Source organism: Trachymyrmex septentrionalis, unplaced genomic scaffold (genome assembly GCF_001594115.1).
Source record: "Trachymyrmex septentrionalis isolate Tsep2-gDNA-1 unplaced genomic scaffold, Tsep1.0 scaffold5, whole genome shotgun sequence".
NCBI lineage: Eukaryota > Metazoa > Arthropoda > Insecta > Hymenoptera > Formicidae > Trachymyrmex > Trachymyrmex septentrionalis.
Window position 1 is genome coordinate 2337092 of NW_017305672.1, and position 17506 is coordinate 2354597.

The 17506-nt window shown below is 30.0% G+C and overlaps 1 protein-coding gene across 3 annotated transcripts in view; it reads left to right on the forward strand.

The window, feature by feature from the left end:
- LOC108751582 (calcium-binding mitochondrial carrier protein Aralar1-like) overlaps positions 1-17506 on the forward strand; it is a 140918-nt gene that overhangs the window by 44716 nt on the left and 78696 nt on the right. The window contains exons 1-2 of one of the 3 annotated variants that reach the window (XM_018491831.1): positions 9815-9891; positions 10833-10878. The exons of 1 other annotated variant lie outside the window; for it this stretch is intronic. In XM_018491831.1, the coding sequence (XP_018347333.1) occupies positions 10843-10878 (36 nt within the window). In that variant the 5' untranslated portion in view covers positions 9815-9891; positions 10833-10842. Of the gene's footprint in view, positions 1-9814; positions 9929-10832; positions 10879-17506 lie in introns of those variants that run through there. One more of the 3 variants, XM_018491832.1, reaches the window with a different exon arrangement.

A 17506-nucleotide genomic window follows, 5' to 3' on the forward strand; every position in this document is an offset into this window, starting at 1 on the left:
TATATATATATATATAAAAGATAATATGAGAAATTTTTCTATAAAGTTTTACATAGGAACCTATGTTCAGAAATCATGAGTTCATGAAAAGAGGCTTTTAGAGAGTGGCATGGGAAGAAAAATGACGTGCACGTTAATGCAATCGGATCTAAATGATGTACAGGATGTCCCATATATGGGACTATTTTCGTATGCAGATAAAATAGACTAAAGTGAGTCGAAAAGTCCTGTATTATTTTACAATTTTCACATTAGTTAACGAGATATTATTTTCTAAAGATTGTCGAATAGCGGGTAAAATTGACCCATAAACAACTTTAAAATATTTTTTAGAGTTCTTTATGATATATTTAAAAAATTGTTCAAAGAACTTTTAAAGATATTTTAAAGTTGTCTTATGCGTCGATTTTAGACATTCTGCTCATCGGATAATAATTGCGAAAATTGCAAAATAGAGGATTTTTCAATTCAATTTAATCCGCTCTTATGAATACAAAAATAGTTTCAAATATTTTGAGACACTTTCTGTATAGTTTCAAAATAGTCACAAATCTTCTGAGACATCCTATAATCTTTATAATATACATATTAGAATGTTTATACAAAATGCTGTAACAGTCGATTGGTATAATTTCACGTGAAAATCTAAAGTCATTTTTCCATAACTACAAAAACTGAAAGTTACATGATAAATAAAGTGTATTTGATCCAAAAAAGTCATATGTACATATTTTCCTTATGATAGTCAAGATTTTTTTTTACTCGACGTGGAACGTATCTTGTTTTATTAACTACAGAAGCTAGTAACTACACAAGCTCCTACAGAATCTTATAGTCTTGTATAGAAACTCATAAAAAAACATATGGGAATTTGCAGCAAGGATATCACAATGTGTCACAGTACAATAGATAATGTATGTAAAACTAAAGTAAAATATGTTGACAATAATAACTGATTGTATAAAATTATAAAAGTACTAAAAATATTGATGTATACTGTTAGTATTACTTAATTATAATTATCGTAGCTTCCAGTTTTTGGGAGTTATTCTCTCAAGTTAGTATAGGTACTCATAGGAATGCGGAAGAGATATCTCATGAGAACTAAAGACCTATAGGATACTACTCTTTGTATAGGAACATATAAGTGCACAAAGGAGATGTGCATACGTCATCCTATGGTAGCCTTTATAGGCATTTTCAGTCCCCATGGGGCACCGGTCGGTCTTACGTGTGCCTATATATTACTATACGTCAAACTGTGATATCCTATAGATTTAGTTCTCATGGGGCATCCGTCTATATTTCTGTATCTATACTAATCTATTTGTATTCCTATAAATGTTCTACGTATACTTATGTATGCTGCACAAATCCTATAACTACAGAAGCTAGTAACTACACAAGCTCCTACAGAATTTTATAGTCTTGTATAGAAACTCATAAAAAAACATATGGGAATTTGCAGCAAGGATATCACAATGTGTCACAGTACAATAGATAATGTATGTAAAACTAAAGTAAAATATGTTGACAATAATAACTGATTGTATAAAATTGTAAAAGTACTAAAAATATTGATGTATACTGTTAGTATTACTGATTTCATATTACTCATCAATATTATTGATCGTGTAGGATCACCTTAAGTTCGAGAGGTCAACTATCTCATGTATTGTCACATTTATCACTTATTGTGTACAATATTGTCAAACATTTCTAATGTTTGCCATGTATTATTATGTATTGTTAGCACAGGTAATACTACTAACTAGCAATACTAGTAATACATTAATAATATGCTAGCAATACATAGCAATTCATTAACAATACTTGGCAATATTGTGCGCAATAGGTAAAAATACATTTGATCTCTTGCATAAGTTTTATTGTCTCACGATTTTAAATGTCCGAAATGTTTGTGAATCAAGTACCTTTCATCGCTTTCTTTAATTTAGAGTGCAAAAAAAATCTGTACAAGAGCATCTTGTATTCTCCTTACTCCCGAAGATTAACGGAATAGAAAGAAATGCAAGTGATTCAAAATGATAATGTAAAGCTGACTGCAGAATTAATTGCCATGTTTTGAATCAGAATCGCGTAACAACAAGACATAAGGTGATTCAAAAATGATTTTTCGCAAAATATTCGCAAATTATACCTAATGTTGTCAGAAACGTATTGTTTCTAGGTGGAGATTACTTTGAAGAACAGTAACGATCATTTGTATATTAATTGTTTATTTTCTCATAACATTCACTAAACTTTATTGCCATACCATGTAATAAATAAATATGTAGTTGCATATTTAATTAATAAATATAAAGATAAAAAGGCCGAGCAAATAAATGACCAAACTTGGAAATAAGTATATTTTATTTCTATTTATAGCAAAAATGAAGTAAAAGAGATTTACAAGAGATTTAAACATTTTTTGTTGTTTTAAGAACTTTTTTCTGTTAAATTTTGCAAAAGTATTTAATAAGAAAATTGTAGATATTTTACTTTATAAATATTGCTCTGATTTCTATTTGTAAATAAGATTTGGAAATAATTTCTCATAACGATATTACACCACTCGACATAATGCCTATTAAAAATTAAATTCTTTATCATTATCTAAATAAGTCATTTATCGTAAAATTAATTGCTATTTATATATGTTATATATATTTCTAATCTTATAATATTTAAATTATTTAGCAGAAAATTATTTTTATCATACTAGAAGAAAAATTGTATTATTTATTTTTAATGCATTATTATATTATAAATTAATTTATTTTGTACTATTTACATAGCATTAAATGCACTTATAAGATTACTGCAGAGCTCTTATCAAGTTAACCTTAATTTATGTACTAAATAAATCTTTATCTTGTCACTGTTTTTGAAAGTCAAAGCTATATGAACAATTAATCATTTAGTGGAAAAAAAAAAATGTATAAAGATATTAATAATAAGAAATTTTGTCGATAACGCAATTATGTAATTTACTGTACGAGAGTCTTAAAATTTTAGTGGAATATTACATAAATTTAAAATATACTTGCTCGCAATCGTCAAGACGTTCCAATTATAAAGTGGTTTTTTAGTAAAGTGCCGAAAATTTGGGGTGCCTCACCAGGGCCCATCCAAAATTATAAATATCTGCATAATTTGAATAAAATATTAAAACTACGTGTATATCTTAATGTAATAGTATGACACATATGATAGTATATCAAGAGCTGCATTTTCATCGAACGAAAACAAGATAAGATTGTGTTTACTTTTCGAGATTAAATTTATATGCAAGTTCCTAGATAGCCACACACAAGTCTGTTAAGATCATGTATTACTATTTGTGTGCTACATATTATATTGGCAGAATTCGGGTAATAACCGAGCATGATCTGCCATCTCAATTACTGTCGATAGAAATATAGCAGAAAACGAGTAATCCCAATATCAAGATATATTATAAAATTTTGAAATAATTAAGCAGAAGTTCTTGGCAAAATCAATATATTTCGAACATTGTATTGTTGACACAATATGTTATCAGAAACTAAATCAAAATTGATCATAACGTCATAATATCATCGTGATAATATCTTTGGCAAATGTCATTAGAAATCGAATTTATCTGCTTGTACGGCATAGCAGTAAAAACATATAAAAATCAAGCATACGCTTCTGCTGTTTCAAAAAGTAACAGCAGAAACACGATATGGAAATGTTATATCTAACCATAGTTTTTCCGTTTATAGGTAGGCGACTATCAATATTTACGTAGGCTGCTGGAAAAGTTTCTGCAATCTAGTACTTCCAGTGGCGCCAACGTTCTGCTACTATCATATTCGTAAAATTAAACGTTTTTAATTCAATTGACAGTTTGTATCCAAGTCAACTAGTTTTGTTTGTATAGTATTTTAAAAGAAGTTATTTTGTAAGAAAATGGAAATTTCGCGTGAAAATTTTCGGGCAATGAGTTTTTACGATTACAAATGTAATCTAACTCCGAATCAATGCATCGATCGACTTCATTTGGCTTTTGGGGATGAAGCACCATCCAATAGGACTGTTTATAATTAGTTTGCCGAATTCCAGCGTGGACGTACCTTCCTTAGTGATGAATTACGTGAAGGTCATCCATTCACGTCTGTTACCACTAATGTTGATGCTGTGCGTGAAATGATTGAGCGAGACCGGCATATAACATACCGCGAGATTCAAGATCCTTAGGCATTGACATGAAAGTAATACATACGATTTTGCATGATCACTTGAGCGTACGGAAACTTTGCAGTCATTGGATTCCACACAATTTAACCGAAGCTCAAAAACAGGCTCGTGTTAAATAGAGCAAAGAAATGCTCAAGAAATTCAACCGAGGTCGATCAAATTTGATCTACAACATCATTACTGGGGACAAAACATGGATCTATTCGTATGAGCCCGAAAGTAAACAATAATCCACTGTTTGAGTATTTCAAAATGATCCGAAACTAACAAAAGTTGCACAAAGTGCTGCCAAGCAAATGCTTGTTTCTTCGGACATGTGACAACGTGGCTTTAAAGGATCGAAGGACTGTAAATACTGATTGGTATACAACAATTTGTTTGCCAGAAGTCATAATGAATTGAGTAGAACAAACCGAAATCGTCGCATCATCCTTCATCATGACAACGCCAGCTGTCACACAGCACGTCAAACCGTTGATTTTTTTATCCAGTAATAATGTGAATTGATGATTTTGTCCGTATTCATCTGATTTATCACCTAATGACTTCTTTTTGTTCCCAAACATTAAAAATAAGATGCGTGGTGAGCGATTTGAGTCGCCTGAAGCAGCTGTTGAAACATTTCGTACACTGATTTCTGAGGTTACAACCTTAGAGTGAAAAAAATGCTTCGAAAATTGGTACGAGCATATGCAAAAATGTATCGATCTTAAAGGCGAATTCTTCGAAAAACAAGCCATTTACCGAATTTTACATATTTTTTTTCATATTGTTTGCAGAAATTTTTCCAGCAGCCTACGTATCTTGTATTTAAATTTCTGTCACGTAAATATAAAGACTGTATAACGAGGCTTTTGAAAATAAAAATGTGTAGCATTTTGTCACCGGTTTAATTTCTGACAATTCTTTTAGAGAATTCTGAATATTAAACTGATTTTTTGAAAATCGAATAACAATTCTCTTAATGGAGAATTGTTTATTTATTACTTTGATGGAAAAATTAGTTGGCCAGCGCGCAACTTCAAAATTTTTTAATTTCATTTAATTTCCATTTGAAAGAGAATTGTTTGTACCCGTTTGTACTTCTCTTATCTTCGTTTGTACCTTAAAGGGTTTGGAGATACAGCGATTTCAAAATTTTGGAAATGTGCCAAGAGAGGAAGTTGGCCATTTTAAAAGATATCGAAATGGGACCAACGGCATTTGAAAGTGAATTGTTTATATCTCTCTTACTTTCGTTTGTATATCCAAGGGTTTGGAGATATAGCGCTTTCCAATTTTTGCGCAACCTCTATATAGCGAATTTAGCCAATTTTGAAGATATCAAAATGGGAACAACGGCATTCGAAAGAGAATTGTTTGTACCCGTTTGTACCTTTCTTACTTTTGTTTGTATTTCAAAGAGCCCGGTGATAGGCCGACTTAAATCTTTTAGCGTATTTTTTATATACGCTATATCTTCGAACTCTTTAAGATAGTTGGTTTCATTTTAATATCTTTTAAAATGGCCGACATCCCCTCTTGGCGTATTTCCAAAATTTTGAAATCGCTATATCTTCGAACTCTTTCAGTACAAGCGAAAGTATGAGAAGTACAAATGGGTTCAAACACTTCTTTTTCGAATATTGTTGATTCCATTTTGATATCTTGAAAATTGGTTAAGTTCGCTATACACGGGTTGCGCAAAAATTGAAAAGCGCTGTATCTGCGAATCCTTTGAGGTACAAACGAAAGTAAGAGAAGTACAAATGGGTAGAAACGATTCTCTTTCGAATGCCGTAGGTCCCATTTCGATATCTTGAAAATTAGCTAAATTCGCTATATAAGGGTTACGCAAAAATTGAAAAGCGCTGTTTTTCCGAACTCTTTGAGGTACAAACAAAAGTAAAAGAGGTACAAACGATTCTCTTTCAAATGCCGTTGGTCCCATTTCGATATCTTTTAAAATGGCCGACTTCCTTGATATATTTCCGAAATTTTGAAATCGCTGTATCTCCAAATCCTTTGAGGTACAAACGAAAGTAAGAGAGGTACAAACGGGTACAAACAATTCTCTTTTGAATGGCATAAAATTAAAAAATCTTAAAGTTGTGCGCCGGCCATTTTTTATTTTTTACTTTCTGTTTAACTGTTTGAGGTATGAAATAATGATTGGTACAAACGAAGTACAAACGCGCTACGGTATTAATTTTTACTTTTGATATAATTGGGCGCCAGGTTCACATCGGTGTTTAGGAAGTAATGATTTATTAGTTGCGCGTACTTTGGCGTAACTTTCTGGCTAACTAAGTCAAGTACGCCATTTTACGTTTTTTGCATAACTTGGCGTAGTTATTTCTATGTTTAACAATGAGATTCTACGCGACAATCATAGAAGTAGAAAGGCGTACTTTTTGGTATACCTTGGCATAGAAATTTTTCCGCCAAGGTAATATCACTTAAGATGCAAAAAAAATTAAGAGTACATTTTTTATTTAGCAAAATCTTATTCTAATCAAATGTACTTTAATAAAAATGCATTTAGTTAATAAAAGTTAAATGATAAATTATATTTATTTATTACGTGTGATTTCTGCTACGTTTTTGCTCTTAGCAGTTGATAACGCAGATTGCGTTTTATGTCTGCCGCGTTTTCATAGTTACGTCGTGACAGCAAGCTCGGTTTTTGTTGTGTTTTGCTGTTACTATTTGATACGATAAATTATGCTGTATCCTTGCCGCAATTTTGCTGTCGCAATGTGACACCGATTATGCTTGATTTCTGCTATCTTTCTGCTAGTAGTATTAAATTGATATAGCAAACTTTGCCCGGTATTTACTGTTGTCTTTGCTGTTATAGTATTCGTAATGAAGAATACTCGATTTTTATTATAATTCTACCGTCATTCTATGTTGGCAGAAACTAAGCTTAATGAGGAAGCACCAGCTTGATATTTGCTGTAACGTTATGATCAAGTTTGCTAGCGTACTACTAGCATTTTGCTATCTGGGTTTATGCATGTAAATATCTTACTAGAATGGTCGTTGTATAATTTTTAGGGATGCACCGGATATCTGGAAAATATCCGGTATCCAGTAGTATCCGGCACTTTTTTACTATCCGATCAAATAGCCGGATATCATTAGTATCCGGGAATATAAATATTCGATTAAAATTTGATATCATTAATTGTTGATTTTTTCTTATACAAATGTTCTAAAAATAAGTATGCATATTCATGATGCTATAATATCTTATACATTGTTGCAAAATTACACAATCTTTCTTGCTATAGGCTTTTTTTTTAGAAGCCTTTTTCGAAATTCGATCGGATATTCGAAAATTTGCCTTCTTGAATACCGGATATCAGATGTTACATCCGAATATCCGATATCCGATATCCGGTAATTTTACGATTCGGTGCATCCCTAATAATTTTTTGTGACCATTAAAATCGTAATTTTTTAAATAACTATTATAATCTCGTTTTTGAGAAAAATCTATGGTAAAATTTTTATGTAGTTAATCAAAGAATCTGCGAGCCTTCCTCTGTCACTAAGTTATACGTGAAAAATTACATTTTTACCATTTTTATCTCTCTTTCATCGTTAACCTATCGAATTTTGGGGACGTCAATTTCGCTACTTCAACTTCATTAAAAATAAAAGTAAAAAAATTAGACAGTTCTATGGGGTAACTTGATTTACAAAAGTGAGAGAATTACTTTAAACTATTTATTAATTTACGATTTACATTATATAAGTTGCTTGCTGATAAGAGAGCTCATTCATTAATAACCATTTCAATAATAATTATAATGATTCATATCATGTAATTATTACTTTGAGAAACGAGATATATTGAGACTATGATTTCTACATGTGTTTTTTCTCAATATACATGCATTTCAATATATAAAGAAATACTACAAAAAATTCAAATATTTTCTATTTTAATTTTAATTTTATTTTAATTTTTTTTTCTTATTATCTAGTCTAATCATTTTTTTATTATTGGAATTGTATTTTGCTAACGCTTTGATTTTATCGTTAAAATGATGAATGGTGATGATTATATTTGGCATATCGATTTTACAAATTTATTTTATGCGATATCGCATATTATTACATTGAATGTAGGCCGCGTGCCATTAGTCTTCTGGTTTCTCCGTCTTACAGATTTTATTTTTTCCCTTCTCTCGTGTTTCAGTCAGATGAAAATAGTATAGTAGAAACAGGCTAAGGCCAGTGATCTAGATTGGTGTATTCTGCAAATAAAGATGAGGATGTAGAATTTAGTTCCAAAAAATTATTTATTTAAAATTAAACAGTGTATTTGAGAAACTTTAAATTTTTAAGACGTAAACAGTCGTACTCGTTGTTACACATAATTCCATTATTTATTGATAATTAGAGCAGATCTTAGATAGTAATTTACAGCATTTTAAATCCGCAGCGTTCTTATTCATAGAGCATCTATAATATTGTAACTATTAATAGATTAAATATGGCACTTAGATACAATCGAAATAGAAAACTATCTTATTTGTTCTCACACACACACACACACACACACACACACACACACACACACACACACACACACACACACACAAAACACACGCGCGCACGCTCTTTCTCTCTCTCTCTCTCTCTCTCTCTCTCTCTCTCTCTCTCTCTCTCTCATTCACTCACTCACTCACACTTACTCACTGTGTTTCTACTACGACAAGGATCCATACTTTAGTATAATCGAATATATCAGATCGACTAAAATTGATTGAAAAGAACTATTAATAATTGTTTAAAAATTTCACCTTTTTTTCTTCTGCATAGCATGTTTCTAAATTAACTTTACAACGTTGCTAATTAAACAAAAATTTTATATAAAAATATATAAGTTAAATAAAATACAATATATAAAATAAATTAACTTTATAATGTTGCCATAAAAAAAATTTTAGAAAAATTTTAGAAAAAATGTATAAATTGATTTAGGAGACTAATTTATTAAATTACATGTCTATATTACAATATATTAAATTAAATCTAAATAAATAATCGTTTATTATTTTTCTGAAAGAAAAAGAATTATCTCATGTTTCTAAACATTGCTTTTACATTTGTTTTCTTTCTCATTTACTTGAGATATTATCCACGATACCGTCCAAGTATTTTCCATCTTGCTTTGTGACAATAATAATATATAAAAATAGATTAAAATACCACAAGAATCTTTAAAACTCCCAAATATATATTTGATAAAATAAATAAGGAAACATGACACTTGCATGTACGTTCTTCACAAGTTGCTATATAAAGCTATGAAATTTTAAATAGTATTATTGACTATAATTCATATTGTCTATGGTCTTACGAAAATGAGTATCTAATACTGGAAAATCAAAAGAAATTTAAAGTAAATTTGCGATTCATCGATATATAAATTTTTGAATTTTACTTATATATAATATTATAGTCACTGGTAATATGCGTGTATCACCACGCATAGTAATCTAGGTTGTTATATCTATAGTCTTTCTGTAACAATTTTACGTTCATTTAAGTTGGTTCGAAGTTCTTACGGATGGTGCCATAGACCACCTCTCTCGCGACATACATCACGAGCTTTTCGCAACGAATCTTTTGAGTTTATGCGTCAGTGGAGTCTAGACGGTGATTCAAGTAACTTGATTATTCGAATAATCACTATTTCATTATTGTACTGTTATTGTATTTCGCATATTGTATATGCCATACGTATATAGTACAATTAGTGACAGATCGATTAGTAATAGCGATCTGGTGTCTTTAAATGTATCTTTGATAGTTTGAATTTAAATTTGCGATGTTGTTTTTATCACAATTTTTCTAATTGATATCAAAATATTGAGTTACATCAAGACAATTATTGATGTGTATCGATGCGATTCTGAGCTACTTGATCATACATACTTATCTTTCGATATTGGATAGGTTTTCAAAATTGATCGTCTGATGTCATGTGATCGCGTCGACGATAATTTTAAAGTTTCTGACCTTATTGTAAGTTTACGTTCCGCGCTTTAGAAAACCATTTAATTTTATTTTCGATAATACGGTACTTATAGGCGATATATTTGAAATTAAAAAGGAAAATTAAAGTGTATTATATAATTGTGATGACTATGTATAACTTATTATAATTTCAGATCAATATCTTTTTTACTTATAAGAGATGTTACCGTTTATATAGTCATTTTTCTCCTCTCATCTTTTATATTTATAATTGCAGTAATTACTAGGTATTTTATACATGACAATCGTGTAAACGTGTATAAAAATCTATTTCTAGTAACATGTGTGTGTGTGTGTGTGTGTGTGTGTGTGTGTGTGTGTGTGTGTGTGTGTGTGTGTGTGTGTGTGTGTGTGTGTGTGTGTGTGTGTGTGTGTAAAAAAAAATGTGTGTGTGTGTGTGTGTGTGTGTGTGTGTGTGTAGAAAGTTAGAAATGTATACCGATTTTAACAGTAAAATATTGTTTGATATAAAAATGTTTTTGAAAAAATAATAATTCAATTACTTATACATACATATACATACACATATGTGTGTATGTGTATGTGTATGTTCGTGTGTGTGTGTAAAGGGAAGAAAAGATGGTACATAAGAAGAGGAATGGAGAATCCAACGAGGTTTGTATAAATGTTTACTAATAACTTTATATTATATTATTTAACTGAAAATTTTAATTAATTGAGAGGATGAGCAGAATAAAGGCACAATTCTACTTAGGCCCTTTTTTCGGCAATTAGCTTTTTTATGTATTATTGATCGTAATAGAAAAGTATTGTAACATGTAACTTCTTAAAGACATTACATAAATTCATTTGATATTGTATCCATTTGTGTATAATAAAAAAGTAGCAAGTTATTTTAATTTTTATTAATATCAAGATTTTGATATTAATAAAAATTTTGTAATTAGGCCTCTATTCCTCCCATTCCCTCAATTATTAGAAAGAAAAAAGTGTAAATACAAAATATGTCTTATTTAGAATTATCATCCTTATTAATGTATTATTAATTCCACGCTGATCCTGATTTTCTTATTGATTTCGTTATAGTTGCAATTATAGAAATTGTGTTTTTGGAAAGGGATTGTAAAAAAAAACCTCTGTTCTAGAGGATCGGACTCATTTTAAGGTGTGTTTATTATTATTTTCATTGTTTTTTAAAGCTTTCTATTTCTAAGAAACAACTCATCAATATCGCCATTTATCTTGGGATTAAATTCATTTTACAATTAGTTTTATTCCTATCACAGATGAAATATTTTTTTATTCAAAATTCCTAGTATTATATATGTGTGAAATGGTAATTCTGATAATCGGATCTTTTACTTGAGAAGTAACTGCTTTAGCACTCAGTTATCCAACGCATCCCTATGTTATTTATAATAATAAAATAGATTTAAGAAGAGAGTAATTAAAAAAAAATATTCGTTTGTAACATTGAAAATTTATTATGTCTCCATGTTTCTTGAAATGCTTGAGAAAAATTTGTTGGCCTGTAAAAATTTACTAGTTTGATACACTCAGAAAAAAAATCATTTCAGCAATTAGAAATTTGAGGACAAATAACGTTTTCACTATGAATTATCAAATTTTAAGAAGAACAATAAATAACTTACATGAAGTATGAAAAGATAATAATATTCAGAGAATAAAAAGTTACTTTTTAAAAGTAACATGTTATTCATTACCGAGTAGAAAAAGTAACAAGTTATACTAGTACCGTTATACTATTATCGATTTTTACAAATAACGTTACAGTTATTGTTACTTGAGAAAGTAACTTTTCGATTACTTTTTAAAAATCAACGACCACCAATCACAGCGGACGGCTGCCTTATGAGTAGCTAACTCCAATCGAACCGTATTCAATCGTGTGCAAAATAACGACAAAAGTAACTGTAAAATTCGTTACCGTTATAGTTACTTAAAAAAAAAGTAACGCAGTTACTAGTAAAGTTACCAAAAAAGTAACTTGTAATTGTAACTTTGTTACAAGTACCGAGTTACTTCCATTCCTTGGTAATATTAATCATTTATTTAAAATGATTAATATTATATTTTTTTAGTTTATTTAATTTAATTATTAAATTAATTATTTGTTCTTTTATTAGAACTTTATAATACATACTTGTGATGCCATTTATCTTCAACTATTTAGATATATAAATAGATAGCTTTCAGGATTAAAGTTACTAGATTTTTATACAGTACTAAAAACTCCAAGTCTATCTCTCATTTACTTTTGTTTTCAAAATTCAAACCATATACTGTGCCTTTTATTGTATGCTGAGTGCATAAAGAATAGAGACCAGGAGACTGAACTTATATGAATGATATCGTTAGATTACGTCATTTGAATTAGTTCGACCGAGATGTCTCTCTTCCGTTCTGCGATACCTAAAGTCACTAGATAATAAAGTATTGCAAAGTATCGCCATTTTGATTCCATGATGCGGTTATTGAAAACTTATATATGAATGTATTAAAAGAGAAAATAAACCCTGGATAAATAAATTAAATACATCTATTTTATTTGTAATGCTTAGACGTTTTAATTACAGATATAAATATTATAACGGAAACCTCTAAGCGAAATAAATGAAAACTTCTTTCCTTGCGATTTTTGGAATTATTTTTGGAATTATTATTAATCGATACTGGGCATTTTTGTTAATTGTTTTCAGTTCTAACTTTCTTACATAAAGTCTCAAACGAGTATAAGGATTCTAACAAAATCAGATTAGGATTGTCCTTAATATGTAGGTACATTACATTAAATGCAATATCTACACTATTCGATCATTTTCCAAAGATACATCACAGCCAAGGTTGGGACATTAATTTGACAATTTCTAAGGTTTTTTTATGTTACACATAATATAGTACATGTATATTACGTCAAAAATATATAAAACGTAATATACATGTTTTAACTTCTAAAATCAATTTTAGCACAGGTATTGACGAACACGTGCTGAACTGTTCTTTAAATTATATTCAAGATTTATTTTTTAATGGCTTACAGTTTATGACTTTAAACAAATTATTTTATATGAAATCAGACAAGTAAGTTATCAACAAATATTACGTACATGTCTCCTAATTTTATTCGTTTGAGAAAAATTAATATTTCAAAAACTAATTGTTTATTTATAATCAATAATGAATCAATCAATTTTAAGTCCTCGTTTGAAAAACAGCGGTATAAATCCAACAATTAAAAGCGCTTGATGAAAAAGAGATAGATTTAGCATTAGCTTAATTTTTTTTGAATGTAACATATCATTTAATGTTGTCGAGTTATAATATTAAAAAAATTTTTTAAGCTTTTGCTTCAAACATATAAACTTCCAACAAGAAAAAAAACTTTCGACAAAACTACTTGATAATTTATGAAAATCTGATCTCATCTTTTGAATTCGACGGAGTTCTATTGATAGATGGAAAAATTCATCAGCTAATATCAAAAATGTGGTATGCACAATTCATACAATAAATTTTAAGTGCATATTGTTGGGCGTGGATAATAATTGGATAACAATAGTGCACTTACGCAAACATGTACATAACTTTATTTTTGCAAGAGAATAGTAAAGACGTCAGTACACAAAACTGAAGACACACATAGCAAGCAAAGAAGGAACAGAAGATGGCATAGTAACAAAATTGCCAACCTAAAGTAAAAACTAGTGACATAACCAACGTAGAGATTAATGATCTATGATTATATAAACTAAAGACATTTGATTACATATTTGTTTATCTAACTCAACACCTTCACTTAATCAAATGGAAGAAGGAAAAAAAATATATACATGTGGATAGTAAATATAAATTAATTTCTAAAGACACAAAATGGTTGGATATAACAGTGCAATACGAGTCAAGCACGGTAATTCTTATGCAAACCAATACGATTAACAAAACAACTTTATTAATAATTAATCCGCTTACATGGTTCAGCTCATTTTTTAGCCATTCTCAGAGACAATATGATGTAATTCCAAAAATTGTTTTATAAACTAATTCATTTCAGTGAGCCGTCTTCCTTCATCTATTGACGGAAACTATAATATCAAAACGAACCCTAATAACAATCTAAAATAATATTAAAATTATTAAAAGGTAGATTTGTTGGAAGCAAAAACGATTTATTGTAAAATAATAGAAGATAGCTCACTAAAACAAAAATTCACCATATCGCCAACATTTAAATTTTATCGGTTTCAGTCAAAAAGCAGTCTTTGACCATTCAAAGATCATTCAGCGCATCAGTGTCAATTATGTTGAAATTAATTAATAACTTTTAATACACCTGAAACGTTAATCGCAAAGAAAAAGAAAAAAGAAGAGAAAAAACTCTCATATTAATTACAGTTCAGACGGACATTAAAATCAAAATTGAATCTTTAATAATTTAATTTTAATGTAATAAAGAATGTACACTGATTAGTTGGCAATAACAACGCTCCGATATTTATAGTCCGTCTACAATTGCAAAATAGACTTTGGGAAGCCCCTCCAAGTCTGTTTGCAGGTTGAGGCCATGTGGCTCTCTCCTGGTGTATAGCATCTCTGATATTAATTTCTTTCTGTATTGGGGTTCTTCATCCAAAATTGCAATATTTTCCCAGTCGAACTCATGGTCCTCTTCCAATTGTGGTCAGTTATGACCGAATGTGTGATTGTGTTTCACCGAATATGATTCCTATGTTCAACTATTCTCGTTTTTAGCTATTTTCCTGTTTGTTCCACATAGCTCGCATTGCAATCTTTGCAACAGATCTTGTACACTACATTTGATTTCATTTCATGTAGAAAGGGATCCTTATGTACCTTGATAAATTCATGCAATTTATTAACACTATAAAATGATATTGTAATATTATCCTGCTGTTTAATCTACTGAATTTCTTGGAAAACATCGGAACGTAAGGAACAGTAAACTTTGAAGGCCCTGTGCTTTCGATATTATCATTATTCTGTTTCTTTCTTTTAAAAATTAATAATGTTTTTCAATCGTTTATTAATATTGTACTATCAAAATTCGAACGGATAATTACTCTCCAACAAGATTTTAATTACAAAACAAAAATTATCAAGATAAAATTTAGGATTCAAAAATAAAATTACTCTATCTACCAAACCGGTAGTAATTGCAAAAAATTGTAAAAAAATTTTTTGTAATTACTTCATATTGTCTCTGAGGATGGCTCAAAAGTGAGTTGAAACATGTAAGCGGATTAATGATTAATAAAGTTGTTTTATTAGCCGTATTGGTTTGCGCAAGAATTATCGTGCTTGACTTCTAAGGCCCTGTTATATCCAACCATTTTATACGGATAGTAATACAATACAGTATCTGAACAATAAAAATAAATATTACAACTGTTTTAATCCCATTTGTTCAGTACAAAAAACATGTTTAGGCGCTTTGGTAGAACTTTGGTAAGCACATCAGCGGACATTTTTTTCTATTGCCATATATTTACTTTTATCTCATTACACTACTAATTCCCTTATATAATGATACTTAATTGCTATGTGTTTGGTTTGTCTATAAAATATCGGATTTTCGACTAGTTTTCTTGCATCTTGATTATCATTGAATATAACACTACTTTTGCACCCTTGTATGCAATTCAGTAAATAATCTCTTTACGTAGATTGCTTCTTTACTTGCTTTACATAAACTTATGTACTCAGCCTCTGTTAAAGTTACACTTTTTTGTTTTTTTGATTGTCAGCTTAGCTGCTCCTGCAAAAAACATATATACGAATGACGATCTACTATACAACCGCTCTATTCGGCATCAGCATACCCTGTAATGTTCTGATTAGTTTTTACAAAACGGATAATTTGTTGTACTCTTTAAATAACTTAATATTCTTCGCAGTTGTCCAATATTCTTTACTATAACAAGTATTAAACTAACTTAAACTACTTATAGCATAACTAATATCAGACCTTGTACATACGAAAAAATACATTAAAGCACTTATCAACTCTTGAATAGGATACTTATCGTCTTCGCTAATATTTTTAGCTAACTTCTCGTTTGGAATCAGCGGAGTGCCAACGGGTTTACACTCTACCATTCCAAAATGTCTTAGAACATCTTTTGTATAATTTTCTTGATCCAATGTAATGATTTCTTTCTTGCGATCCCTGCTGACCCTCATTCTTAAACGCTTCTTAATCGTCTAGATCTTTCATTTTAAAAACTTTAGCGATTTCTTTCTTCAGATTCTCTATTTCACTCTTGCAGTTTGCAAATATATAGAAATCGTCTACATGAAAAGCTATAATAATTTGTTTCTCTTCTTGTTTCTTTACGTATACACATGAATCATATCTCGATCTTTTGAATTCTTCTTGATAATATTGGACTTTTGTATTCCACGATTGAGCCGCCTGCTTAGTCCTTTAGTGCAAATATAGCTTTACGCAATTTATATACTTTTTGCTCTTGTTCAGGTACCACAAAACTACTTGGCTGCTCCATAAATACCTCTTCATTTAGATCACCATTCAAGAATGCAGTAGTGATGTTGATGTCGTTTATTTCTAAATCAAGTTCTGTAGTCAGTTCAAACAGCAGTCTGATAGAGGTTAGTCTCACAGATACGAACGTCTTCTTATAATCTTCCTCATATTTTTGGGAGAAGCCACAGGCAACTACTCTCGCCTTGTATCATACTATATTACCATCTGCATCTTTCTTTAATTTATAAATCTATTTGTATTTAACAACATTTTTGTCACTTGGACGATCCATTAGTTCCTATGTTTTATTCTCTGAAAGAGCATGCATTTCCTTTTCTATAGCACGTTACCATAACTTTCCGATCTGCCTTGCAAATCTTGTTCGTTGTCTGGTTCAGAGTGATTGATAACATGAAAAAAATAAACCATGTCTTCTTTCCTTTTAGGAACTCGATTTCGCTGCGGGTATCTTCTTTCAGGTTGCACTTTTTGATGTTCCTCTTCATTGCTTCATTGTTTCCTCACCGGTTTTATATTCTGAATCATCTTTTGATCGACTGATTTTCTTCTTCTTCACTGTCATTTTCTTGAACTTCTTTTCCTCACTGTTTCCTGAAGCTATTTCTACTATAATAATGTCATTTTCTGTTATTTCCATTTTTTCAGACTTTAGTCTTCAATTGTTGGCTTGATTCAAGAAAAACGACATCCCTTGCCATAATTGTTCGAGAGTTTTTCAAATCTAACAGCCGATATCCC